The sequence below is a fragment of the Hypanus sabinus genome, chromosome 3 (genome assembly GCF_030144855.1).
Source record: "Hypanus sabinus isolate sHypSab1 chromosome 3, sHypSab1.hap1, whole genome shotgun sequence".
Classification (NCBI taxonomy): domain Eukaryota; kingdom Metazoa; phylum Chordata; class Chondrichthyes; order Myliobatiformes; family Dasyatidae; genus Hypanus; species Hypanus sabinus.
The window spans coordinates 72,330,060-72,358,053 of NC_082708.1; the positions used below are offsets into that span (position 1 = coordinate 72,330,060).

General features: G+C 36.9%; 2 protein-coding genes across 9 annotated transcripts in view; one reads left to right on the forward strand and one right to left on the reverse strand.

The window, feature by feature from the left end:
• The window catches only part of LOC132391442 (centrosomal protein of 57 kDa-like), a 35,260-nt gene extending 12,101 nt beyond the window's left edge, over positions 1–23,159 (forward strand). For 3 of the 4 annotated variants that reach the window (XM_059964650.1, XM_059964648.1, XM_059964651.1), the window contains exons 4-11: positions 1,004–1,125; positions 2,192–2,308; positions 5,385–5,462; positions 5,900–6,013; positions 6,409–6,486; positions 11,577–11,821; positions 14,521–14,665; positions 19,373–22,682. In XM_059964650.1, coding sequence (XP_059820633.1) covers positions 1,004–1,125; positions 2,192–2,308; positions 5,385–5,462; positions 5,900–6,013; positions 6,409–6,486; positions 11,577–11,821; positions 14,521–14,665; positions 19,373–19,612 — 1,139 coding nt within the window. In that variant the 3' untranslated portion in view covers positions 19,613–22,682. Of the gene's footprint in view, positions 1–1,003; positions 1,126–2,191; positions 2,309–5,384; positions 5,463–5,899; positions 6,014–6,408; positions 6,487–11,576; positions 11,822–14,520; positions 14,666–19,372; positions 22,683–23,026 lie in introns of those variants that run through there. The other variant, XM_059964649.1, reaches the window with a different exon arrangement.
• mtmr2 (myotubularin related protein 2) overlaps positions 22,832–27,994 on the reverse strand; it is a 111,230-nt gene continuing 106,067 nt past the window's right edge. For all 5 annotated transcript variants that reach the window (XM_059964644.1, XM_059964646.1, XM_059964645.1 and 2 more), the window contains one exon: positions 22,832–27,772. In XM_059964644.1, coding sequence (XP_059820627.1) covers positions 27,611–27,772 — 162 coding nt within the window. In that variant the 3' untranslated portion in view covers positions 22,832–27,610. The remainder of the gene's footprint in view (positions 27,773–27,994) is intronic.

Here is a 27,994-nt window from a genome sequence, read left to right on the forward strand (position 1 = left end):
GAGGTTGGTCAGGAGCATGAAGTCACACACTCAATGTTTCAGGAACAGCTTCTTCCCCTCTATGATCAGATGTCTGAATGGACAATGAACCCCATGAACACTTCCTCAGTAATTTTTCTTCTCTTTTTGCACTACTTGTTTAATATATTTAAAAAAAATATACAGCATACTTATTAATTACTAGCAGGTTGGAGATATGTCTTTAACAAAGCAGGTGTATGGCACTTCTTCCCTGTTTTAGCTTGCAGATCACCCTTGGGTAAGGTCTAGCACCTGCTTAGCCCTCTGATCAGGGATACGTGAAGCCATGTGTACAGCAGATGGATGGTCATATGTGCAGTTGTTGCAGATCACGTCCATATTTTCCTTGGGTACACTATTGCTTTTAATATATATATGAAATACCTTTGGATTCTCAACTATGTTAACTATCTACTGTAGCTCTCCTAATTCCTTGATTAATTTTTTTCCTTCTTCCTCAAGGTCAAGATTAACCTTGTATGCCATTAAGGAAAACAATTGTACAGTGAATTTATCAATGGAATTTTAGATAGTATGAATTACTTCAATTTAAATAGGGAATTTTGTTTGTATTGGAGATGATAGCCCAATTAGGAACACATTCTCTTTTGTTAATCAGTCATTTGAAAGCTTTAATCTGTTTTATATTGGTGGGAGGAAAGGGGAGCTCAAAATCAACTGGTATTTTTTCAGTCCTAAACAGTAATTGAGAATCATTCACATGCTTGCTGATATTTGATTGACTTTTATCTAAATTTTGTTTTTAAAATTTTTGTTAGCAGTGGCATGGATTCTGAAATTGCATCTTTCTTAACATTAGTGAATTTTACTTCAGTTCTGCACATAATATATTGTTTACAGAGTTCAATTCTGATGTTTGAAAGTGGATTTGTGAGAATGACCCACTTGTTAAAGAAGCCTTTCCTTGCAGCAAAGTATTGCCATAATTCTATTATTATTATTTGCTTTGGTTCATTTCCAGCATTGACAATTCAATTGTCAGCAGCTGAGTCTCGTTGTAACATTCTGGAAAAACAGCTAGAGTACATGAGAAAAATGGTTCATAATGCTGAAATGGAACGAGGAGTAATGTTACAGAGACAGGTAATGCTAATAAGATTGTCAAGCAGATCTAAACACGCAAAAGAACATTTATCCAAAATCTTAAAGCTGTTTGTACTAAATACCACTTCAAATCACATTGCATATCATTTTAAGAACTGATTATTGCTTCATGCTAGAATCAAGAAAAGTCGACCCCAATTTTGTAATTGAGGATTCCAATTTTTATTAGCCATGGCAGTCTGCTTCAGTTTGGGTAATTGTTACATAATGTGTATAATTGTTGATTGGGCTTTCTGTTTATGCTTTGTTTCAGAAATAAAATATGTAGTATTATTAAGTGATAAGTCTTGAAACAATGTGTATATTGAAATTAATTGTACCAATTTTACAATCTAAGGCACTAGAGTTGCTCACTTTCATAGACAATAGTTTGGATTGTGTAGATCTAAGAATTTTTTAACTGTTTATGTTAAGACCTGAGGAATACCTAGACCTCTAAATACAAATCTCTGAAGTATATAAAAATTTTCATTTATGGGATATGACAGGGTGGAAGTTCTTAAATATGTAAAGTGCACTGTTCAGGTGCCATTTGGAGTAAGGCACTTGGTTCTCAACACTACAACTCAGGATATATTGGCCTTGGGGGAACTATTTCTGATTCACTAGATCTACAGTGTTGTTATGCTTTGAAACCAGGTTGCATAAAATAGACTTGATTATTCAAATAAGACTGAGAGATCAAATCAAATTATTTAAAACTGTGGAAGGAACTGTTAGGATGGTGGTGAACTGATCCTCCAGGTTTGATCAAAACAAAGGAAGGCCACTTTAAAATTACAGCTGTGCAGTTTTTGGGTGATAACCTGGCTGTGGAAATTTTTGATGCTATGTTAGTTAAAATTTTTAAAGCTGATAGTTTGTTATAAGGCAATATTTGGGATTACGCCACCAAGATAGAATTGAAATGCAGGTCCTGTCAAGGGATCTGATAAAATAATCCACTTTTCTGTAGGTTCATATACATAAAACTTCATTCCTTGAAGTAGCAACTGGTGTAAATATAATAAATCTAATAATATCTGTTGCATTCTTGTTAAAACAGGCATCTTTGGAAAAGAAGGGCTCTATGGACCAAACAGATCTACAATCAAAGCTTGAAAAACTTGACTTAATTGAACGAGAGTATCTCAAACTTACAGCAACACAAACTGCAGCAGAGGTAAATGTTTTCTCTATAATGGGCCAGCACAACGCTTTACGGTCCCAGTAACCCTGGTTTACTTCCAGCCACTATCTGCAAGGAGTTTGTGCGTTCTCCGTGTGACTATGTTAGTTCCTCTAGGTGCTCTGGTTTCCTTCCACACTCCAAAAACATACAGGTTAGTAGATTAATTGATCACATGGGTGTACCTGGGTGGCATGGGCTTGTTGGGGCAGAAGAACCTGTTGTTGTGTTGTATCTCTAAATAAAATATGATAAAATAAAAATTTTATTTCCTTATGGAAATAATTAAAGTGATTCTGAAAACATTCCAAGTGGCATGTGACCATAATCGTTTGTCATTTTAGAAGGAAGGTATAATTCTATCATGTAACATAGTGAGTAATACTTGAGTAAAACTCTGTTATCCACTCATTTGGAAGTTATGATGGTTTGGCATCTGGTCATCAGGTGATGTTCAACATACAGCCTTTCTGCTGGCTAGAGCCCCATTAGCACACTTGTATTCTACTGGCCATGACCCTGGTTCACTTGATGATTTTATCATATTATTATGTACCATTTAAAGAAAAAGAGGTGAATTAAGAGTGTCATTAATAGAAATAACTAATAGTCCACTAATAATTGCACTACTAGAGTCCTGAGGAGACTGAATTATAGTTTTACTGTATCAAGTAATTTCAAGTTAATAGACAAGGCTTCCACACTCCTGCCCTTGCTATTAGGTAGGTAAGTGAAAATATCAGTCTTGCATGATATATGCTATCCTTGTTAAGCCTTGAATCTGTGCTTTTTAAAGAGAAATGCAAATTACCCAGATTTTGCATTTGGTGGCAAAGGAGTGTCACTTGCCATTCTTCATGCTGATAGTTTGTTAAGGATAAAAGATCAACTTTATTCACCATATACCAGGGGTTGCCAATCTTTTTATGCCATGGACCAATACCATTGAGCAAGGGGTCTGTGGATTCTAGTTTGGGACCCCTGCCATACAGTGCTTATTTGGGCAACTCTTAAAGAACAAAAAAAGTGAAAATGGCAGGGATTTGATTTGCTTCATTTATTTGTGACACTATTCCACTTAATTGGGACAGGAGACTATTGCTGAACGGTTTCTAATTTGTGTCAGTCGTGTGCACTGAGTCGCGTCAGTGGTGTAATTTGTGGCTATTAGACACTACACTGGACTACACTACACTGAACATTTTTTTAAATAGCATCAGTCGCTTACATTTCTGTTCAAAAAGCAGTGATTTTTGTCATTGATAATTGGCAAGCAATAAGTACTAAGACAATTCAGACTGTTTTGCTTACTGCTGCTTCAAGCTTTCAGGCTTGGAGAGCTAGAAACCACCAGGAGTGAAAAGGAAGCAATTTTATTACATCAACAACTTAGGACCTATGAAAAATTTGAAGGTATTGACAATCATCTTGAAGTTTACATTGAAAGTGAAGATTTGAAGCATGCAATCGTTGATAACATTGTGTGAAGGCAGTCCGTTATCTACATCAGGTGTCTGCGCTGATTTTGATTACTGACAGTCAGTCAAAAGAACACGACAGTGTTCACTGGATGAATTCTTCTGTCAATAACTATCAGGAACCATTACACAGTTTTATAGTATTGTAGAGGTATTGGCAGTGTTCAGATTTGTTCTGTATTTCATTTAAATACATAATTTGTTACTCAGTTGAACAGTAGTTTGCCTTTTTTATACCTGTTTAACTATTTCCATGAAACTTCAGTTAATTGGGTCAACATGTATCGGTCCCAATGTGGCTCAATTAAACAGAATACACTATGTCAGGAATTTGTTTTGGTGTGTTGGTGCAAAATGCAGCAGAAACAACAACATTTAACAATTAAATAATTATATTAAAATAAAGTTAGAGCTTGGTACAGATATGGAATAAAACATGCATAAATACCAGCATATATTGGAAATGTAATCAGCATTATAAAAAGTGGTTTAAAATATTTACAGTGTAGTGACTGAGGTAATGGATGGGGTGGGGGGGGGTGTGGGGTGTGACTAGAATGGTTGATCAGGTTAATTGCCTGAAAAAGACACTTATAAGATGGCATGAAGTTTTTGTTTTAATAGCCCAGTGGTGCTTTCCAGAAGGGTAATCTTTTGGGGGGGAAAAGTTTGCTGGATGTGTGTAGTGACTGCAATGATTTTTCCTGCCTGTTTCTTTGTCCTGGATGCATGCAAGTCCTGTATTGATGGTCTGACAGTTTGATGTTGTTTTCTTATATTGTGTGAGGATGCTGCACTAAACCAGAGAGTAGTGGCTGATGTGAGGATGTTTTCTAATGACAGTGTAGAATTGCACCAACATGTTCTGGGCCAGATGGGATTTTACTAACTATCCTCTTTTTTTTTTGTTGGACATTTGATTGTATCCACTAGTTTTTTACTAGAGTTTTGTTGCATGTGTAAAGGAATACTGTGATTGTATAAGTTATTGGGATAGAGTCTTCAGAGACTAAATTGAATCTAATTCAACATTAAATTATACTTAGAACGCCAATTAGAAATGAAGTTGGAATTCAATGAGCAGTGAGAAGCTAGTTCAGCATTAAATAAATCCCCTATATATTCCATCGAGAGACTACATATGACTAAAGGTTCACAGTGTTAAAAGTGTAAAATCTGTGCTCACAGGTGGTTTTCTGAGCCATTGTAACAGAAATCCTTTCTTCTGATATGTTTCTATAACGTACATGTACAATAACATTGATAATCCATTAATTTTTGCTATCTGGCTTGCCAGGAGATGTTTGCCATGCTTCCTCTTGTCTGACCAAGGCCCTGATTCCTAAAATTACTTTCAACTCATCAGGTTGTTCAGATTTTATTATACAACTGTAACATCTTGGAGAAGCTTTATCTAAAGTGTATTGTAATATTAATAGAAATGCCATGGGTTAGTTCAAAAAATCTGCCATTCAGAGCAGCAGCAAAGTCTGCAGGAGTAGAAGATCAAATGACCCATAGTAAAACTATGAATAAAAATTTGCCTTTCCATGGTCATGATAATTTGACAGCTAATTTGTTCTTCTATCCAGAAAAAAATCTGTGAATTGGAACAAAAGTTGCAAGAGGAAGAACATCAACGAAAATTAATACAGGATAAAGCTGCGCAGGTTTGTGCAAGTGTTTAATACACTCCTTTTAGGCAAATCAGAGCCATTATTCAACCATCAGCATTTCAATTTTATACAACTAAAATATTGTTTCTGACCTTATTGAAAATTTTTGGGGAAATATTTATAACTGCTTTGCTTTGTATAGCTCAAATAGATATAGTTATAACATTTCACACTCGTACTACTAAGATGTACTCAAAATGATAATGACTGCATTTCATTGGTTTCCATGAGGCACCTGCTAAAGATGTTATGGATATGTTGCAAGGATAATATAGAGAGATGAAATACTAATCAATGGAGCTGCAGATTTGAAGATTTTTTATAATTCAGTTAAATTATAGGATACTATGTAAATTATAGGATAATATTGATTGTCTACATTATACTTGGTACCAATATAATTATATTTAAAAGTTTTTCTTTGTATCTAGTTGCAGACTGGCCTGGAAAGAAACAGAATTTTGTTACAAGCAGTGTCACCAGTAGAACCATCAACACAACCAAGGGCAAAGAAAGTAAAGAACAAGAAACAGCATCTAGTGAAGGTAAATTTAATCGTTGCTAACAGTTATCAATATTTGGGTTGAAAGCATTTAAAATGCTCTAAAACAGGTTTGTGGTTTAATGTGAAAATTGCTAGATGTGATCGTTTCTTAGCTGTGTTAACGAAGCTGCAATGGGCCGAATGGCCTCATTTGCTTCTAGGTGTTATGGTCTATTTACTGAACCTGAGTATCAAATGTTCTTAGTTACTAATGCCTGGGCTTTAGGCCCCTCTGACTTGGGGGAGAGTGCTAACAATTAACCCATATGCTACTGGTGTTTAAATAAGATGATTATGATTTTTAAGTTTTCGTAGTCGTGCTTGACGGTTATGAGGATAACTAATGAGCAGAATTCAATATGACTGTCTAATATGGTTTTCTTTGCTGTCTTTTAGAAGCCTTGTACAATCCATTCTCATGCGCAACCCCATTACCGCTTTAATCTGGGTGATATTCCATTTGTTGCAGGAAAAGTGAGTACTAGTAATTGCACTAGTTTTGCATGTTCAAGTTTTTTATTATTGTGTTTCATTGTTCTCTATCATAATATTGTTTCTATTGATTTTACCCAACCTCTTCATTGATTGTTTCCATTGTTGGTGTTGGCTAGTTATCTAGGATTTCTCATGTAACCCAAATATTCCTACAGTTTATTCTTGCAAGTGTGCTTATTTAAGGAGATAACTGAGCAGATAAGGCCATAAGATAGAGGAGCAAAAGTAGGCCATTTGGCTCATCAAGTCTACTCTGCCATTCAATCATGGGCTGATCCAATTCTTCCAGTCATCCCCACTCCCCTGCCTTCTCCCCATACCCTGGCTAATCAAGAACCTATCTATCTCTGCCTTAAATGCACCCAATGACTTGGCCTCCACAGCCGTTTGTGGCAATAAATTCCACAGATTTACCATCCTCTGACTAAAATAATTTCTCCGCATCTCTGTTCTAAATGAACATCCTTTAATCCTGAAGTTGTGCCCTTTTGTCCTGGACAGATATTTGGGGTTCTGAAACCTAGGCTGGAATGCAGACTCAGCAACAGTTAAGTCCTGACTGAGGGTGCCTTTAACTGCATTTGAATTCAGTGGTATGGTGTAGACTTGTGCAGATTTCCCAAGTAACCAGGTTAGACTAAGTTGGCCTAACTGATGAGAAGGAGAGGCTGCTGAAAGAATGGCAAGTAGGCCTTTTGAGTCAAAACTTTTAATTTTTATTTTAGTATTTCTAAATAATTCACAGATCCTCTTGGTTGTCAAAGATATTCTGTTTCAGTTCAGCTGGTGAGCCTAGGGAGGGGTCTGCAGCCAGCAAGTGGAGATAGGAGACCATCACTTACTTCATCCCCTGACCTGTTTTGTACTCATCTAAACCTCTGAACAACATCCCAGTGGGAATCTTGCCAAGATGATGCTGGAAGCAATTTGAAAAGGCTCTGCTCCTTTATGCACTGAAGTCTCTATAATAAAACTTGAATGAATAATCTTCAGACTTCTGAAAAATATAGTTCCCCACCAGAGAAGCCTGGCATTATAAACACCATAAATTGTGTGAAACTGGAGAAACTTGGATTTGCAGGTTCAATCAAGTGTTAAGATTTATTTTTTGAATATATTCTAACTTCACCCCATGCTCTTTAGATTCTTGATTCCCTGTACCCATTGAAGGACTACCACTGTTTATCAGTTCATTTTGGTTGAAGATTAACTCCTTTAGACTTACTCTTCCTGCTTTGAAAACCCAACAATACCCAATGTCAATTTGTCTTATTATTTAGAACAAACACCTCTTTGAATGCATGTCTAGTAAATGGCGCACTAGAACTGGAAATTTTGACAATGAAGACCATATTCACTAATTGAATCAATAATGTCTATGGCAAGCAAACTTCCTACTTCCGCCTTTGATTTTGCTCTTAATTGCATATGACTCCAATTTCATGCTGTGTTATATGAGGAAAGCCTTAAGTGCTCAATTTGCATGCACATTAGAGACACATACTATATAGTTTTATTCAGTTACTCACAAAGGTAACCAAACCGAAAGCTTTTACTTATTGTACTTGTACATTTCTTTGAGATACAGGGTGACATGTCTCACCTAAACTTGTGGTTGGCTTTTGATTTTTTTTTAAAGACGCAGCATGGTAACTGGCCCAATGGCCCGCTGCCCAATTACACTCATGAGGCCAAACCTATTAACTCCTTGGAATGTGGGAGGAAACCAGAGCACCTGGAGGCAATGCATTCAATCATGGGCAAAATGTATCAACTCCTTGTAGACATTGGGAGAGTTGAACCCAGGTTGCTATTGCTGTAATAGTGTTACACTATCTGCTGTGCTACCATGCCATCCTTCTCTCTCAGACTTGGGATTCCTCCTTGTAAGTATTTGTTTAAAGGTCCCTCTGAGATCCCAGGCCTTCCTGCTGTTCCAGGGTTCTATAAGGAATTAAAAATGGTGTTTCTAAAACTTATCTCCCTATTTATGTTCTGCTGCATTCAGATAATACTACTTCAACAATCCAGCCCAGATCCGACCCATTTTAATCATCTTCAACCTGATGCAGCTGGAATATTGGTTGCTGCAGTATCCATCTGCATTTTCCTCTTTATTAACTGTGCTGTATCTTAGGGACAGCAATTTCCCTTCATAGGTCAGAGAAGGAACTTGCTCTCCACAAGTCTGACAACTGCATAACATGTGAGTGCGTCATGGCTTGTCTTAACCTAAGCCTCTAGTTATGTCTTATTACTAAAGTGAAATACAACTCTGCTGCTGCTGTTGAGGCCTTGGATGCCAGTGGAGATAACATAGTGTTTCTTATCTTATTGTAACCAGATGGCTTCTATCTCATTACAACCAGACAACTGTTTCCAGTTTATTCGGCCTCTGAGACTTTGATCTTGTAAGCTAACTTACCATTTCATTGCTATTGCTTAAAGATAGTGAGACAATACTACAAGGCAATATTGTCTTTTATGCCCTGATTATGTTATGACTTATCAGTCCTGGAGATTCACTTCAGTTAAGTTGTTGTCAAGCTCCTAGCTTATATTTTCTTCATATTTTCAGAGAACTTTACTGACCATTAGCCATCTTTGCAATGTGCAAACCTCCAAATGTTGGTTCAAACTGAAAACACAGCCATTCTTCTATTCTGGTATGGTTTCTCTACCCTTTAAGTACCTCACTCACAAGTTAAATTGGCAATTAAAAGAATGCAGGAAATCATTCCTTACCAGCATATGAGTTGGTAAGTCTTTAAATTTAGATAAAATGGATACAACAATTAACTGAAATTCTGATCCTCAATGTACCAATGTACGTTTTAACCAATTAAATATTTGAAATAAAAATTCACTGTTGCTTGGGTCTCACAAACAGCAACTATATATACACAGTATATAATGATTTTAACTGAGAACTCATCTGTTTGAAATAGTGTTGTTTAGCCTTTTATGCTCACCTGAGAAGGTATAGAAGCTCAATATAACTTAATCTAAAAGTACTCCAACAGCACAGCCTTTTCTTGGTACTGCGTGGAAATACTGTTTTAGTTAAATAAAAACAGAAAATGCTGGAAATACTCAGAATTTCAACAACTGCATTTTTTTGCTTCTCAATTTGGATTGTTGTATTCCAGACTTTCAGATTGGATTGAGTCCATTTAAAGTTATATCAGGTCAGCCGGATTAGATGAGGTCCATTGGAAATGGTAGAACTGTGGCTGGTTTTGTAATTTCCGTAAATTCCGGACTATAAGCCGCTACTTTTTTCCCACGCTTTGAACACTGCAGCAACACTGCGGCCTATACTACGGTGCTGCTAATGCATGTTTTTTTTTCATGCTGCCAAAAACATTTTGCCTCATAACAGTAGACTGTTATGAATCCCGTAACTGGAGAACTTACCAGCGAAGATAGAGAGGTCCGTTGAAGTCTGATGTCACTATTTTCAAATGTTTTATTTATAAAGGGACACAAAAGTAGGGTTAATACATACATTCAGATAGTGCACATCGTCAACTCTCAATCTAAAGCGCGGGTATAGTAATACTCATCATTAAGTGAGCTCTGCTGTTGTCTAGGGGTTAATAGATTGTCCGTTGGAAATATAAAAGTCACTCAGAAAGTCTACAGGCCTCAGCCCTTTGAAAATCGCTGGGTTTCACGTGGGGCGACCGAGAGAGAGAGATTGGGGGAGAAGAGAAAGAACTTGCCGAGTCTTGATGAATCTTCCGTGAAATCGGGGGAGCGTTGGTTTCCTCTCCCCGATGTTAGTTAAAAGCGGTTTTCTGTGATTCCAGCCACAAATTCCAATCCCGGAATAACGCACGTGGCTTCCTTCAGAATGGCTTCCCGCTGCTGTGGGAACACTCTCGTGTCTTCTTGGTGCGTCTGAGGGGGCTGTCCCCCTGAGACTCTCCTTTATACTTCCTCACGGGGTCGCAGGAGTCAATCAGTTTGGGATGATGCAATCTCTTTCTCAACCAGCCCACCTTGTCCGAGGGCTTTTCACGTGGACTCCATGAGACAATAGTCGCTGTCGTCTTATTCTGTATCCCGGGTGAATGTGCAATTTGGCACGTTTCTCTCTCTCTCTCCACTGGGTCTACTGACCCCCCCCCCCAACGGGTGCTCTTGCGATTCTCACAAAGGAGGGGGCTGGGATCATAGCAAGACCAATAAAATTGATGAGTAGTTCACAGAGGTCCAATGAAATTGTACGATAAATCAAAAGCACTTTCACAATTAAATTATTGTAAATCAGTCATTTGTACTCACCCTCATCAACATGGAAAACACTCGAAGAAAAGCATATGATGCAGCTTTTAAGTTAAAGGCGATCAATAACTTTTCCTGGTAGGCTGCAGTATATATATTTTTTTTACCAGTCGTTAGGAGATATTGGAATGTTGTTCATGCACTGTTCAGTAAAAAAGTATACGCAACGTAAGTTGTGTGTTACCGATACGTATGTATATTTAAAAGTAGCTGTGTTACAGGCACTGTTCAAAAAAAAGCATTTGCAATATGTATTTGTTTTGTTACCATACGGATTTAATTAAAAGTTAAAAAATCGTCACGTGTAATATCTTTCTGTGTAAATATCTCATATTACAACGTGGGACACCTGCGGCTTAAAATCCGGTGCGGCCTGTACAAGTACAAAATTGATTTACTTTCTAAAATTAGAGTGTGCGGCTTTTAATCAGGTGCGCTCTGTAGTCCGGAATCTACGGTTGTTGTAGAGATATCTGATGAATTTGAGCCTTACCTGGGACAAAAAAATAAAATTGGTTTGTAAGCACATTCATTCCACATAGTAACTGTACATTACTTTATATTAAAAGTTTTTTGTTTATTTCAAAAATACTTATCGATAAGAGCTCAAATATGTTTAGCTTTTTAATATTTAAAATTAAATGTATTTTAAGGCATGGTGTGCTTGGATGTGTACCTGTTACTAACTAATGTCAAGAACAAACATCAATTTAAAATCATTTGCTTCCAAGTTTTTAAAAAACTTTTTTTTTAAGCGTACTGTTGTTTTTGTCTTTTAGTCAACTGGTCCAAGTCATTCAGTCAGTGCTAATGTTCAGCATGTGTTGCATCTGTTGAAGCAACATAACAAAATCTTGTGCAATGACCGAGTGGTCAGTGAGCAGCCAATGGTCAAAAAAAAAGTCTGCAGAATGGCTAATTCAATGACTGAAAGTTCCTCTGGATCTACTGTATCTTCCAATTCCCATGAGGTACTATCTGAACTATTGCTGACATTACAAGATGAATTTGGACAAATGAGTTTGTAAGTATTCTCTTCATCTGCCTTGTATTTAGCATGTTAATTCATCATTGTTAGAATTTATAGCTTAACAGCTTTTAAATTTTCACCTGTATAATATTGCTGCACTCAAAACATGATAACTCAAAGTTCATTACAATATGGATGTGGACTCGGCAATGTGTTCAGAGGTACACTTGTGTAAACGTTGACTTGTCTTCTAGATGAAATAGTTGGGATAGGATAAAGGTCATATTCCATCCAGATGAATTAATCTCAAGAAGCTGTCATGAACTTGTTTGTCAGTTACAGAAAAGATTTGTATTCCATGCTCCAGATTTCAAGGAAGAAATCTGAGGAAGGGGAATTAAAATTCATTCTACTCGCTTCATTCAATAATTCCAGTATGTGCTTCAGTAAGTGATAAAATACAGAAACAATTACATTAAAATAAAAGGAAAGCAGAAACAAGTAGATAGGGAAGATGTTGAAAGGCAAAAGAATAAAGGAAACATTTTTTTATGATTGTAAGACCCTGCTGGACATTAAGAACTTAAAGTCTACTCCAACAGCAAGTTGCTGATTGGTGGAGAACTAGAGGAGCTGCTCTTTGTGCAGATCGTGCAGTGGTGTTGGAGTGGGTGCACGAAGTAGGTGTGCAGTCTAACAGTGAGTGATTGTCTTAGTTGCTTTTCTTGTGATCATGAGACCCTGTTGGACATTGTTAACGTGGAATGCTGCAAGTCTAATTCACTGGTTTACGAACGGTGGGGGAGCTGCATGGCTTCATCCTAGTGCCTCAAGCTACAGTGTCATTTATCTGCAGCTGCTCAGGAGAGAGGTATCGGAGTCGGTATGCTCCACGGGAGTGGTGGAGGCAGTGTGGATTGGCGTATGTACTGGAGTTGGTGCTCTGGTGTTTGCTCGGCAGAAAACAAGATGTATTGTGTTTGACTGCAGACCGCTGCCACATTCAGGGGCTTGGGCTATATTTTTTTGTGTGACTGTCTTATATGCTCTGTATGGTTGAATGACAAACTTGAACTTGAATTAGGAATGTTGCAAAAGGGAATATGGGATAAAAATTAAAGATACTGTCAAGGGTTTGAGCTGCAGCAGGGAGAATAATGCAAAACTATTCCAAGTAGGGCTACAGTGCAGGCGGAGGAAGACACTGAGTTTGTCCTTCGTGGTTATATTTTACTAATGGAATGGGAGAACAAGATTCTAGATAATCTGAAAATAGATGAGACAGTTTATGAATTTAGCATACTGTCCATGGTAATATCACACCAAAGATGCTCACATTTCAGTATTGCCCTCGTGATAGTAAAGCTGAAATGTATATTATTCCTCCTCTTTTTTTGTTCTGCCTTAGGTACCACAACCTGGCTCTCATGAAGTCTATTGTTTCTCTGACAATAAAAATAATAGGCAATAAAAGTTATAACTCAAATGCTAAGTTGGAGGGATACTCTTTTTAGAATCAGACAGAGAATTGAGGATCTGGTTAGTTATTCTCTCTCTGCATAACTACTTACTCACCCTTCAACTATCTGATCTGTATTTTTCCACTATTAGTGTTGTGTTTTTAGCTGTTGAGGTACGAAGTTGTGGGCTTGGTAAACTTTTCTGCTGTTCTGTATCTCCTGTAGGGCACTCTTTAAAATCTATTTCTGACAGCTTATTTTATTATCTCTTGTTGAAGGGACTTGGTATGCAATTTTTGTCTTGATTATGATTTTAGAAAATATATTTTAATGTTTACCATGTCAGATTAAATGATAATTTTTGAAAGCAAGTGTAGGATGGCCTATAATAAATAATATTACTGAGATTCATTGCTGATTAGATTTTAAATTTCCTTTGTATTTTTGCAAAAAAGAACTTCACAAAGCCACACTGATACCTTTGCAGTGTATAGCTGATTGCAGCAACCTCTTCTGACAGCCAAGCTTCATTTGGTTTCATACCACTGCCCTTGGCCTTTCCTGTTTAGGTGTCACATTTCTCCCTGCCAGGAGGTAGCTGTGGGAGCGGTTTTACTATTAGCAATTAATTCCAGCCTAGCACATTAGAGGGTGGCATAGCAGAAATGCAGAGGAAATGAGATGTGATAGCAAGTTAATCAGCTTGTGTTTTTTGGTGGTGTGGTGATGATTTTGCTCATCTTGTGTCTTTTAAACACAATTGGCTTCGTGGGAAGCAAACCAAATGGAAAATATATGGCCATGTGTATATTAGCATCCTCTCCTGATTGTCTAACTTTACAAGCCATTCCCTATTTTGTTTTCCTGTGTCCTGTTTACTTACTGCCCATTATACTGCTGGCATTTAGGGCAGCAATGAAGGTCCTCCGTTTCTGTCTGTCCTTGGCCACTCAGATGTAGAAGGATTGTTCATTGCTATTCCGTAACAGTTTTGTTTGAACAGCCAGGGTTGTTAGCCCTGAGCTGAACCTCCTAAGCTGGAGGACTGATGGACCACTCTTCACCTGTGGGTGACCCGACCAAGAACCACAGCATAAAACCCTGACTTCATCCAACATAGCTCTCCAGGTCACTTGACACAGAAACCTCCAAACCACAATGAGTTTGTGGTCCTACTGTTTGTCTCATGTTTATATTACTGAACTTGAGCAAGAAAATCAATGAATCCTCTTCGTTAAAATATAATCTATAGTTTCCTTGCAGCTAATGTGTGCAATTTTTTTTTAAATCAAGTGAACATCAGGAATTAGTTAAACAGATACATGAAGCAAAAACAAATGCAATGAGAGACGACTTGGAGCGAGAGTTAGAAACATTGGTGAAAAGAATGGAAGCAAAAGGAGATCAGATTGCTAAAGTCCGCAAGCATCAAGCATCGGTAAGACTAAAGGGACTTTTTTTTTAAGCATTTCTGAAATAATTTATTTCTTTTAACCTGGAAAATTCAAGCCAATGAAGTATCACCAAGCTTCTGAATTTGGTGATACCTCATTGGCTTGAATTTTGAGCTCCTTTAATTGTAAGTAATTTAGGATGCTCTCAATAGCTGCTGTCAAGAGGCACTGACATTTAGCTATAAATGTTCCCCTTTAACTTCTGTTTGATAGTTATGGATGATAAGAACAATGAAGACTCCCTCCATGAATGTTTGAGTACAATACTTGATGGTATCCTGTCTTGAAACTGAGTAGTGATTACCAGGTTGAGGTATGGGAAATTTTGATTCAAAGGAACCATGTTTTGAACATAACATAAAATAGTACAGCTCATTACAGGCCCTTCGGCCCACAATGTTGTGCCAACCCTCAAACCCTGCCTCCCATATAACCCCCCACCTTAAATTTCTCCATATACCTGTCTAGTAGTCCCTTAAACTTCACTAGTGTTGTATCTGCCTCCACCACTGACTCAGGCAGTGCATTCCACGCACCAACCACTCTCTGAGTGAAAAACTTTCCTCTAATATCCCCCTTGAACTTCCCTCCCCTTACCTTAAAGCCATGTCCTCTTGTACTGAGCAGTGATTCCCTGGGGAGGAGGCGCTGGCTGTCCACTCTGTCTATTCCTCTTAATATCTTCTACACCTCTATCATGTCTTCTCTCATCCTCCTCTTCAGAGTAAAGCTCTAGCTCCCTTAATCTCTGATCATAATCCATACGCTCTAAACCAAGCAGTATTTTGGTAAATCTCCTCTGTACCCTTTCCAATGCTTCCACATCCTTCCTATAGTGAGGCGACCAGAACTGGACACAGTACTCCAAGTAAGGCCTAACTAGAGTTTTATAGAGCTGCATCATTACATCGTGTCTCTTAAACTCTATCCCTCGATTTATGAAAGCTAACACCCCATAAGCTTTCTTAACTACCCTAGCTACCTGTGAGGCAACTTTCAGGATCTGTGGACATGTACCCCCAGATCCCTCGGCTCCCCCACACTATCCTGCCATTTACTTTGTACTGTGCCTTGGAGTTTGTCCTTCCAAAGTGTACCACCTCACACTTCTCCGGATTGAACTCCACCTGCCACTTCTCAGCCCACTTCTGCATCCTAGCAATGTCTCTCTGCAATCTTCGACAATCCTCTACACTATCTACAACACCACTAACCTTTGTGTAGTCTGCAAACTTGCCAACCCACCCTTCTACCCCCACATCCAGGTCATTAATAAAAATTACGAAAAGTAGAGGTCCCAGAACAGATCCTTGTGGGACATCACTAGTCACAACCCTCCAATCTGAATGTACTCCCCCCCACCACAACACTCTGCCTTCTACAGGCAAGCCAATTCTGAATCACCTGACCAAACTTTCCTGGATCCCATGCCTTCTGACTTTCTGAATAAGCCTACTGTGTGGAACCTTGTCAAATGCCTTACTAAAATCCATGTAGATCACATCCACTGCACTACCCTCATCTATATGCCTGGTCACCTCCTCAAAGAACTCTATCAGGCTTGTTAGGCACGATCTGCCCTTCACAAAGTCATGCTGACTGTCCTTGATCAGACCATGATTCTCTAAATGCCAATAGATCCTATCTCTAAGAATCTTTTCCAACAGCTTTCCCACCACAGACGTAAGGCTCACTGGTCTATAATTACCTGGACTATCCCTACTACCTTTTTTTGAACAAGGGTACAACATTCGCCTCCCTCCAATCCCCCGGTACCATTCCCGTGGACAACGAGGACATAAAGATCCTAGCCAGAGGCTCAGCAGTCTCTTCCCTCACCTCATGGAGCAGCCTGGGGAATATTCCATCAGGCTCCGGGGACTTACCTGTCCTAATGTATTTTAACAACTCCAACACCTCCTCTCCCTTAATATTAACATGCTCCAGAACATCAATCTCACTCATATTGTCCTCACCGTCATCAAGTTCCCTCTCATTGGTCAATACCGAAGAGAAGTATTCATTGAGGACCTCGCTCATTTCCACAGCCTCCAGGCGCATCTTCCCACCTTTATCTCTAATCGGTCCTACCTTCACTTCTGTCATGCCTTGGGGTTTTCCTTTACCCTACTTGCCAAGGCGTTCTCATGCCCCCTTCTTAAGCTCCTTTCTTGCTATCCTATATTCCTCAATAGACCCATCTGATCCTTGCTTCCTAAACTTCATGTATGCTGCCTTCTTCCACCTGACTAGATTTTCCATTTCTCTTGTCACCCATGGTTCCTTCACTCTACCATTCTTTATCTTCCTCGCCGGGACAAATTTACCCTAACATCCTGCAAAAGATTCTTAAACATCGACCACATGTCCAAAGTACATTTCCCTGCAAAAAACATCAGCCCAATTCACACCTGCAAGTTCTAGCCTTATAGCCTCATAATTTGCCCTTCCCCAATTAAAAATTTTCCTGTCCTCTCTGATTCTGTCCTTTTCCATGATAATGCTAAAGGCCAGGGAGTGGTGATCACTGTCCCCCAGATGCTCACCCACTGACAGATCTGTGACCTGACCCGGTTCGTTACCTAATACTAGATCTAGTATGGCATTCCCACTAGTCGGCCTGTCAACTTACAGTGACAGGAATCCATCCTGGACACACTTAACAAACTCTGCCCCATCTAAATCCTTGGAACTTATCATGTGCCAATCAATATTAGGGAAGTTAAAGTCACCCATGATAACAACCCTGTTATTTTTGCACCTTTCCAAAATCCGCCTCCCAATTTGCTCCTCGGTATCTCTGCTGCTACCAGGGGGCCTATAGAATACCCCCAGTAGAGTAACTGCTCCCTTCCTGTTCCCGACTTCCACCCATACTGACTCGAGGATCCTGCTACATTACCCACCTTTTCTGCAGCCTTAATAGTATCCCTGACCAGTAATACCACCCCTCCTCCCTTCCCCCCCCCCCCCCCATCCCTTTTAAAGCACTGAAATCCAGGAATATTGAGAATCCATTTCTGCCCTGGTGCCAGCCAAGTCTTAGTAATGGCCACTACATCATAATTCCATGTATGTATCCAAGCTCTCAGTTCATCACCTTTGTTCCTGATGCTTCTTGCATTGAGGTACACACACTTTAGCCCTTCTACCTTACTACCTTTACACCCTTTATTCTGCTTCTCTTTCCTCAAAACCTCTTTATATGATAGATCTGGCTTTACTCTGTGCACTTCTTTCACTGCTCTATCGCTCCGGGTCCCATCCCCCTTGCAAACCCTCCCGAACCATGCTAGCAAACCTACCTGCAAGAATGTTACTCCCCCTCAAGTTCAGGTGCAAAAATTGGAAAGATTTTACATCAATGTAAGTATACTACTTTTCAGTACAACTGGGTGATTTGAGACTTGAGTTCTGCATCATCTTTACCCTTTAATAGCTTGGAATTTCATATGGTTCTGAGTTTCTGCACTGTTTAAATGAGTTGAGCTGTTTAAGTGTTTTTTATGTTCTTCAATAAGAAAATGTTTTTTTTAATTCCAATTTATCTCAACTTTGTACCATGTATGAAAGGGCCCCATTTAAAAGTAAATGCTCCAATATGTTGGTGCAGAGAAGAATTCCCAGGCTTCATTTGGTTATCATTCACAGTAACTTTTTAAAAACAAGAGGGAATAGAATACCTATATATAATGAAGTGATACTGAATGATATTTAAAGACTGCTTGCTGAGGCTGAAAAATTAGGAGGAGGAAGAAATAAAGAGCACTTTTTGTTGTAGATGGAAATTGCACACAAGACGATTAAAAATTGGAAATATGAGGTTAAACTATCTCCTTGATATGTAAGTAGAACTTTCAAAACACAAAATTAGTCATTGGTTGATATTTTTCTCCCCAACAACAAAATCAAATATTTTTGTACCCCATATATTTCAAGGATTTGTCTTTGCAGCAGAAAAAAATGCTTAAACACTAGTGTCCTGTATTAGATAAAGGTAATCAATTAAGGGAGTTGAGAATGATAAGGGAAATGGAGCTGAGGCCATGATCAGAAAGGACTTCATTGAATGGTGAAGCGCACTCAGGCTTGTATAGTCTTCTGCTATTATTTCTCATTCAATTCACAACATAATTTATATTTTATCACTTAACACTTTGAAGTTTATCATTTAATGCCATTGCTGACCAGGGGTATTATTTAGTCAAGCCTGTCATGATGTGGAGTACTATTATTTCTGGTTTATACTGATTAACAGTGCCTGATCAAATTCAAAATCTGATATTTTACTTGAACTTTTGCCTCATCCCAAAGATATCTTCTATGTACATGAACGTAGATGTACATCATCTATGTACATGAACTATTGGAATGCAGAAAATAGAACTGCCAATCTTTGAGGATATTTTTCAAATACTAGTGTGTTTATGTCTGATGCTATAGACAGAACATGAATTTAAAGTCTTGTCTGAAAGCATCACTAATAGTGCAACACTCAAGTTACACTGGAGATTCTATCTGGAACACCTTGCGGTAACTCTGGAATAGGACTTCATTCCACAACCTGTTGCCTTGGGGCAGGTTTACTACCACTGAACCAGGATGATGCTAAATTAAATAATAAATTAATAATATTTGCTGAATCCTTCCTCCTTTAGTTCTTTGATTCAAAGTCTATTTTCCTCTTTTAGCTCAAAAAATTCCAGGACACAATGAGGAAAAAGCATTCTGCCGGAGGAATGACAAGTCAGAGAAAAACACGTGGTGTAAATGAAGTGCAAGTTACAACAACTGTAACAACTAAAGGAAAAGATGCTTCTGCTATTAAAGTACGACCAGGAAATAAAACAAAGGGCAACCTTTGCTTGTTAAGGGATATGCAGACTTTACAAACTACACTCCGAAAAGATGATGTGAATTGGGGTTACTGAAGTCATAAAGTTCACACTATGTTTGTTTACGCCAACTTGGTCATCTTTACAGCCAATGAAATTCTTTTTGAAGTTAACAACTTCTGGGCTGTAAGAATTTTAATTATTTAATTCCACTCTTCACAGTAAGACTAAGTTATTATGTCTTCTGAATGCAAAATTTCAAGACCATACACTTTTATAAGAACAAAATTGATCCTAGTTGAGTGGACCAGTGCATTTCTGTAATGATGCCTTGTAATTTCAGTGTTGTATCTTTTGCACATGTGCTCTTCCAAGTTGCAGGTGTACAGTTTCATGTATATCACTTATTTGGGAAGTTGAAAAATGAATCAAAGACTCAAATTGGTCACTTGCAGCTTAACATTATTTTCTCCTATAAATACTGCCCTTATATTTAAGCAAAGTTTGATGACAATTAATATGGACCAAAGTTCAGCAATGCTTTTAAATTTTAAGCTGCAACTGAACTTAATTTTTATCTGCAGGTTGATGTACTCAGGGAAGCCTATCCAAATAATGTATTCAGAAGATAAACTCATTTAAAGTGACAATGCATTTTTTTTGTATTTTGTTAAGTATACAATTGCAGATAATTTTCTGTATATAAAATATGCAGAGTTTTTGATCTGGTTTTTAAAATTTAATAGACCATGTTAATATTTTTATATTTTTGATGATGCTGTACAGCAAAAAGTTATCCCCTCCACAACTTTTTAAGTCTATGTTACATTCTTGCACGATTTGATGGGTGGCTGTTAACTATTTATACAAAACCTGTGTGCTTGCAGCACTTTATTAATTAAACCTAAATTTTTGCTTTAGGTAAGATTGGAACAACTAATTTCATCTATTTTGAACTCTTAAGACTGGATGATATTTTGTTTATGCTGGACCTCTTTTTAAGTGTGGGAAAATCCTTCAATTCTTCTTGAGGGCTTTGCACACATGAAGCAGTGTGTCTAGCAAATTAATCTTATTAGGACCTAATGTGTTCTACATTTTTCCATTCATTATATAATAGATAAATGAATAATTTGAAAAAGTGGGTGGTGAGTTTTTAAAAACTGTTTTGCTGCACCTTTTTAGAGAGCTCTTTCTAACTCTGCTTATTGTGACTTGCCTTGTGAACTATTTGTAGTGTCTGCATTAAGTTCACCAAATGGGATTTTATTCTTGTTTTGCTTGTAGCAGGTGGTTTGTTTCCTAAGTATACAGTATTATGCAATACATGCCATAATTTAATGGGATTTGTACTATATTAATGGTGATAAGTATCATGATTGTCCTGATTTTAATATTTCTTTGGCTTGAATGGATTGTATCATTTACCCATCTGTCAGTAAGATGGTGGCTGAGCTCACAGGAATTTTTCAACATACGAGATTACTAAGTTACTAAAACATTAGTTTAGTTTAGTAGCTAAATTTCCATATTCAAGCTTATATAATGCTTCTTTTGTAACTTATGATGAAGTTGTACTAATATTTTAGACTGCTTTTGAGCACCCACCTGAATATGTGAAATCTTTTGGATAGGTTTGAGTCATTTATTTTTTCTTTGCACACCTATAAGAATGGTTAAACTGTATTTATATTAAGTGGGAAATGGAATGTAATTCAGTACAGGCCAACATGTCATCTGTGGAGATAAGGATATGAAATTGCTAAAGGTGTAAGTGATTTTACTTGGAAGTGTAATCTTGTGATCAAATGTGAAATAAAACAGGGTTTTCTAAATTCAAAATCTGAATGTATGTCAAACATGAACTGGAAGAAAACATTATAAATATTTAAATCTTGCATTTTGAACAACTCAATAATATTCCATTAGTGAGCTTGGTTTTTGTGATTATTGAATAGCTAGCTTAAGTTTCATATTAAGTTTCTTTAGTGGCAATTGTCTTTTTTATGAACACATTTAGCCCTTACAGCCTATTTCATTCAGTGAGGTAATGGCTGATCTTCCTCAAAGCCATTTTCTAGCCCTATCCCTGGATCTCTTTTATTCCCTTAATAGCCAGAAATCAATTACATTTTTGAAACAACAGAAAACAGCAAAATTACTTGGAGAAGATGCTAATTTAAAGTGGGTTGGGTCCAAATGTAATCTGATGAAGGCAACTCTTTCATTATGATTGTACAGTGGGGCAATGATAAAAGACATAATCTCCCACTGACACAGCTGAATACTTCCTGCAGTTTTTGTTAGAATTGCTCTAAGCTCACCAAATAGGGCTTTGTGGAGAGTGTTGTAATAAATGACAGCAATATCTTCTGCCTCACACAAGTCTTTATTAGGATAGTATAGCAGCAGCTGGAAGAATATGGTTTAAAAATACAGTGCACTTTAAGAGTAATTTCTGCTTCTATAATTCATATAACTTGCTTCTATCAATACATAGTGCATATTGTTTTTACAGCTTGAAGCTGGGAATACAGCAGAGTAATTTTAATTGTTACTGGCGATAAACTAGACATTATCTAAATTTTTAACCAAGCTGAAAACCATCATAACTTTTTTTTTAATGCTTACTTTGAGAATTTGCTATTTAGCATTCTTATGGAATATGGAGATTTATCCTGAGTTTTTAAACAATGCTTAAACCAATACAGATTATTACAAATGGTAAAAATAAGTAGGAAGCACCTCATTTCCAAGACAGAAGCAAAAAATTACTTAAGAAATGGTTGACCAGATGATTGCAGATTTCCAGAGGGTTCAGCAGACAAACTGGATTGCCCTCTATGATCTCAGAACAGTTGTGCCCATTTGGATTCAGCTGTAGTACAATTTTAAGAAAATCAACAATATATCCATAGAAATTATAACATGGGTAAACATTTTTGAAATAATTCAACTCAATTGAAGACAATGAGCGGGCTTTGTAATACATTGTTGCTTGTATAAAAAACTTACTTTTCATTTGAATTTACTTTAAAGTATCCATTGTACAAAATGATGAACTTCAACATAAGCCCGCACCAAAGAAGAAATACTGTGGAATAAAAGCTGCGATAAGGGATGAAGCAATGTTATTTTTATACTAATCTGCACATTCAAGGAAGTTATGAAATGTTGCTGTACTTTTACTGTTAGATATAAAATTAAAAATCTTAACATTTGCATAGACCAAATGTTGGTTTCTATATTGCATAAATGTAGGTGATTACCTAGAGAATTTTAATAAATCACACTTTACACACCATATTATGTGGAGAGTTGACAAGAACACAAGATGTTACTTATGTCCAATAATCGCAAGGTGGTTCACTAAGAAAGCTTTTCTAACTAGCACTGTTCTTCAATGATTTGGGGCAAGTAGCAAAATCACTTTCCTAAAAAGTTTTTTTGATCAATCACAGCATGCCTTTTTGATTGCAAACCTCTATCCTTTCTATTCTTACATTTCAGATAAACCTCTTTAAAAGTGTCATCGAAAGAAAGACAGTTTTGTGGATTTAAGGATTGCAAACTCCAGTGACAGACCAATAATGAGATTATCAATCAGACAGAGGGACAAAACATTTAAATCCACCAATACAACTGCGTAAGTTAAATTAATATTAAAAGGGGAGAAGACCTATTATCCTGACATGATCTTGCTGATACTTCACAGCCAACTAAAGGGGTTGACTCTTAAATGCCCTTGCACAACCTTCTCAAGGACACTTAGGAATGTCTCATAAATGCTAGCCTTGCCAGCAGCATTCAAATCCTGAAAAATGAATAAATAAAAACTTGCACAGCAGACTGGCATTCATTTGTGTTGGTAAGTCAGTTGAAATGGAAAATATCACATCAAATGTGCTCTTATTCCCCTCTAAAATGTGTGTTTACTTCAAGCAAAGGTCACTAGAGAATAAGATGGGAATTTATACTCTAACCTAATTATCTTTCCTTAACACTCTTCATTGCTCCTGCTTATTCAAATCAGAAAATTCAACATAGATCAGGGATATAGTAAAAGATCATTCAGACAAACATCAAAAATGGTAAACCTTATCAATTAGAACTGTCTAATAAATTACATCAAAGTACATTCAGGATTTAACTGAACATTTTAACAATTCTAGTTTTGTTTACTTCTGTTTTACATATATTTAACAATAATATATTCAACCAAAAGGAGAAGTCTTATATGGTAATTTGTGAAACCTAAAACTACAGACTGAGATGAGTTTGATTTGTTTCATCATTAATTATGAAATTCATCCAGAATAAAGGAAGTAATAAGAGTTAATTGCAATCTGCCGATAAACATCTTAAGGTATACATCTCAGGGAACAGGACTTGCCCACCTTTCCATGTAGTTGAGAATTTTCCATTTGCAACCGCACAAATGTAATTTTAACACTGAAAAAAAATTGTATTAAGGTGTAAAATTATTCAAATCCAAGTCTTGAATTTGGCTTCTTCTGTTTTTAACAAACACGCAAAGTTTCAGTTAAGTGGATACCCTACCTACGCTTAGAGGTGGGGTGCTCACTTTGCTACATCGGCTACAGATTTTGTACATGCCAAATACAGTTAGTTGCAAGGTGCTCAGGAAACCAAGCTTCTACTTACTGCTCGTACAACAAAAATTGTTTCTACCTGTCATTCACTTAACTTTGACCCATCCCACAATGTACCTCCCTTCTGTGGCAATGTGCAACTTAAACACCAGGAAAAATATTTGCTCATAAACTGTACTATCCTTGGAGCGTTCTGCACATTAGGGAGCCAATTAGACTGACTTTCAGGTAGGAGACCTTTTATAAAACAAAAACATGCTCACTATTTATAGCATTCAAACCTACAGTGTTTCTTTTCGGAAATCCTGTCCCAACTGTCTTCAATAACAAATCACACTCAATATGACTATTTGGTATTTTTCTTTCTCTCCCCAACTGTTTTTGAAGTATACTTGCATGGGCCTGGTGTTAATAGATGTTCTCGTATTATTTTAGTAAAATTCTGATAATTCCTCACTTTTGCAACTTTGGAGGAACCTGATTTGCAGATTTTCCAGACTATATATTATTCCTATTAATACCACAATGACTATTTTTGTTATGCTGTAGTATAATAATTCTTCAGTGAGCCATGTTTAAACGGGGGAACAGGGACAGGCCCTCTGGTGAATTTAAAGGGAGCACTGGAAGATGGACCTAGTAAGCTTAATGGCTATGCAAGAAACATAACCAGGTGTGTCAGATGTCAAACCAACCATTTTCTGGGGAAAAATGATTACAGGTTTTCAGAGTTAAGCTCAGTCTTACTTTAGAAAATGAAATGAAGCTGAGACGTTTCAGATTTTGTTTCCTTAAATAATATTGTACATAGTAGTACACATTTAGGAGATAACTTACATGAAAGAAAAATACTTTCAATTGATCTGATAATGTTCAGTTATAAGTGGCTTGCCTTGTTTATAGCAGATTTCTAGCTTCAATTTGAAAATGTCCTCTCAATCCAACTACCTTCAGACAGTCAAATCAATTTCTGGCAATGTATGAACATCAGTCATTTAAATATTCTCCCAGAATATCTACTCAAAGAACATCAATTAGTCAAAACCAGTCTTTTTTACTAAAATTATAAAAATATTTGCACAATTACAATGTTATTTTGGCCCACTTTGAAAGGTAATTTATGTCCTAAATAATTCAAAATAAATTCTGATATGATAAAAATAAAATGGTTATTTTTGCAATTACATAGATGCTTTAGTATCAATAAAATGCAGTAAAGCCTGCACTTTGGAGTCTTTCTTTCTTTCACTTCTTTTCTATTGCTCGTTGTAATTGAGGGAATGATGAGAATTAAATGATTTTATCCATGTGTAATTTATTATAGACAATAGGTGCAGGTGTAGGCCATTCAGCCCTTCGAGCCAGCACTGCCATTCAATGTGATCATGGCTGATCATCCACAGTCAGTACCCTGTTCCCGCCTTCTCCCCATATCCCTTGACTCCGCTATCTTAGAGCTCTATCTAACTCTTTCCTGAAAGCATCCAGAGAATTGACTTCCGTTGCCTTCTGAGGCAGAGCATTCCATAGATCCACAACTCTCTGGGTGAAAAAGTTTTCCTGAACTCTGTTCTAAATGGCCTACCCTTATTCTTAAACTGTGGCCTCAGGTTCTGGACTTCCCCCAACATCGGGAACATGTTTCCTGCCTCTAGCGTGTCCAATTCCTTAATAATCTTATACGTTTCAATCAGATCCCCTCTCATCTTTGCCCAAAACCTCCTGCATCCTTAAACCCGCAGTCATGCTCTACTGCTTAAGAAAGATTCTAAGGAAGTAAATATTTTTACTTACATATACATATTTTCTGTGCAAGTTAGATTAAAGCAGCAGAAATTCTTGTACTCACATCAGTACATTTAACTAGATTAAATTTGGATTAGATCTATTAAATTTAACACATAAAAGCTAAAATTCTAAAATCCAATTACTTTTCCTTCAAAGGAGATAGATTGCTGATGCTTTGGTGCTGTTGAATTTGCAATAATCAGTAACCTTTTATGACCTTAGCAGCAAGGTTTGCAATAGACCAACATTAGCAGACTATATGATAGTATTATTTGGAATATGCTAATTTAGATTAACACTCTTGACAAATCTTGGACCTAAAATGTGAAACTGCTAATCAGGCAAAATGTAGCAAGAATTTAACCTGAAAACTAAATGTTTGAAGTCATTGAGTGTAGTTTTCAGCCCCAAAATGGGCTGAATCATTTTCAATATAATTAATCATAAATTGTTTTTTTTTAAGATTAGGACAGATACATACAGAAGATTCATCATAATTTAGCTTTCTAAATTGATATCAGTAATTCCTGAAATACCTTTACACACAGCAGTAATCTGGTTACTTACACCCCAGTAACATAATCCTGAAATACAGGTTTGGTTTAATGATTGAGCCTACACTACAAATTTCATGTTTTAGATACATTTCCCAATTTATTCAAAAAAACTAGACATTTTACTAACGTAACTAATTTCTAAAGCTTCTATATATATATATGAAAATACAATTTAACAAAATAATTTTTTTGTGCATTAAAAAATGCTCTGTTCAAGTACATGCCTAATGCCAGATTAAAGAAAGGATTCAAGAAAGCTGGTTGTTTACACACACACAAAAAAAAACAAGGTGGCACTAGCTGTGTTTCTCATGTGCCTTGCCATCAGGACAGTTGGTTTTGGTCAATGGAAACTTGGCTGTCATAGTTTAATATACAATATATTTCAGATAGAAAAATACATAACTGATTTTCAGTACTTTTAGTTGTACTGATCAATCCAGTGCAAATGTGAACTGAGTTACAATACAATGGTAGCAATATTTTTGCAATACCAAAATGGCAATTTGATTTGAATAAGATATAAAACTAACATTTTTTAAAAAGTCTACACAGCACAGAGTGAGTAAATTACCATTTCTGGTCACAGTCAACATACCTGCACAGTTATAGAAGTCATTTTTCCCCTTACAATAGTTTTTCCATATATATTTTACCACACATATACTTTAACATGTTTCTTACCTACCAGGTATGTTGAATTATCATTTGTTTTATTATCCCTCCTGTTAAAAGAGAGGGAGGCAAGAAACCCAGTATGGAACAGTTGGGAACTGTAGTGGCAAACTACAGAAAGCAAACAGATCTAAAACATATGAACACACTGATTATTGGCTACAAGTTTAAATGCTAATCTTAGAATTAAAGAGAACAATGGTAGTTAATCTTATCAGTGCAACAAAATAAAACTTGCTTCCAAATCAACAAACTGCTTCATAGTCTATCTGCTTGCAACACTTGAAATATTTGTTTCAAATAGCAATTATTGTTCTTACTAAAAAGATATATTTATAAGTTAAAGTAATCTTGCATATATATCCTTGGTTGAATGCATGAATATTTTTTTCTTAAAGCTTCAGAAGAGCCTTGTATATATTGCCCTCACCTATTAATATATTCTTTAATGTATTCAAGTTTCAAACAGCAGTCTGCTCTGGTGTAACTGAACGTGATGGTGAGCCCGCTTTCTCTGATGAGGAAGCAGATCTGTTAGAAACTTCTCGCTGTAATTCTTCTACTTTTTTCTGAAGCTCTGTTCGCTTTGCCAAAAGCTCCTTGTAACGCTGATGAATAGGCTCCTGTATTCAGAAAGGAACGATTAAAATAGTGCAATGTACTTCCATTGGCAAATTTGTTTTCTTTGACAATATTTATAAATTTACTTAGCTTTCCCCCACCCCCAAGAAATCACATGAATTTGGGGAGCAATTCTTTAAGTAAACCAAGCGGGCTTCACTTATCTAATTCAGCACAACATCTGTGCTGTGTACCAAAATGCCTTATTATGCTGTACTATGTTC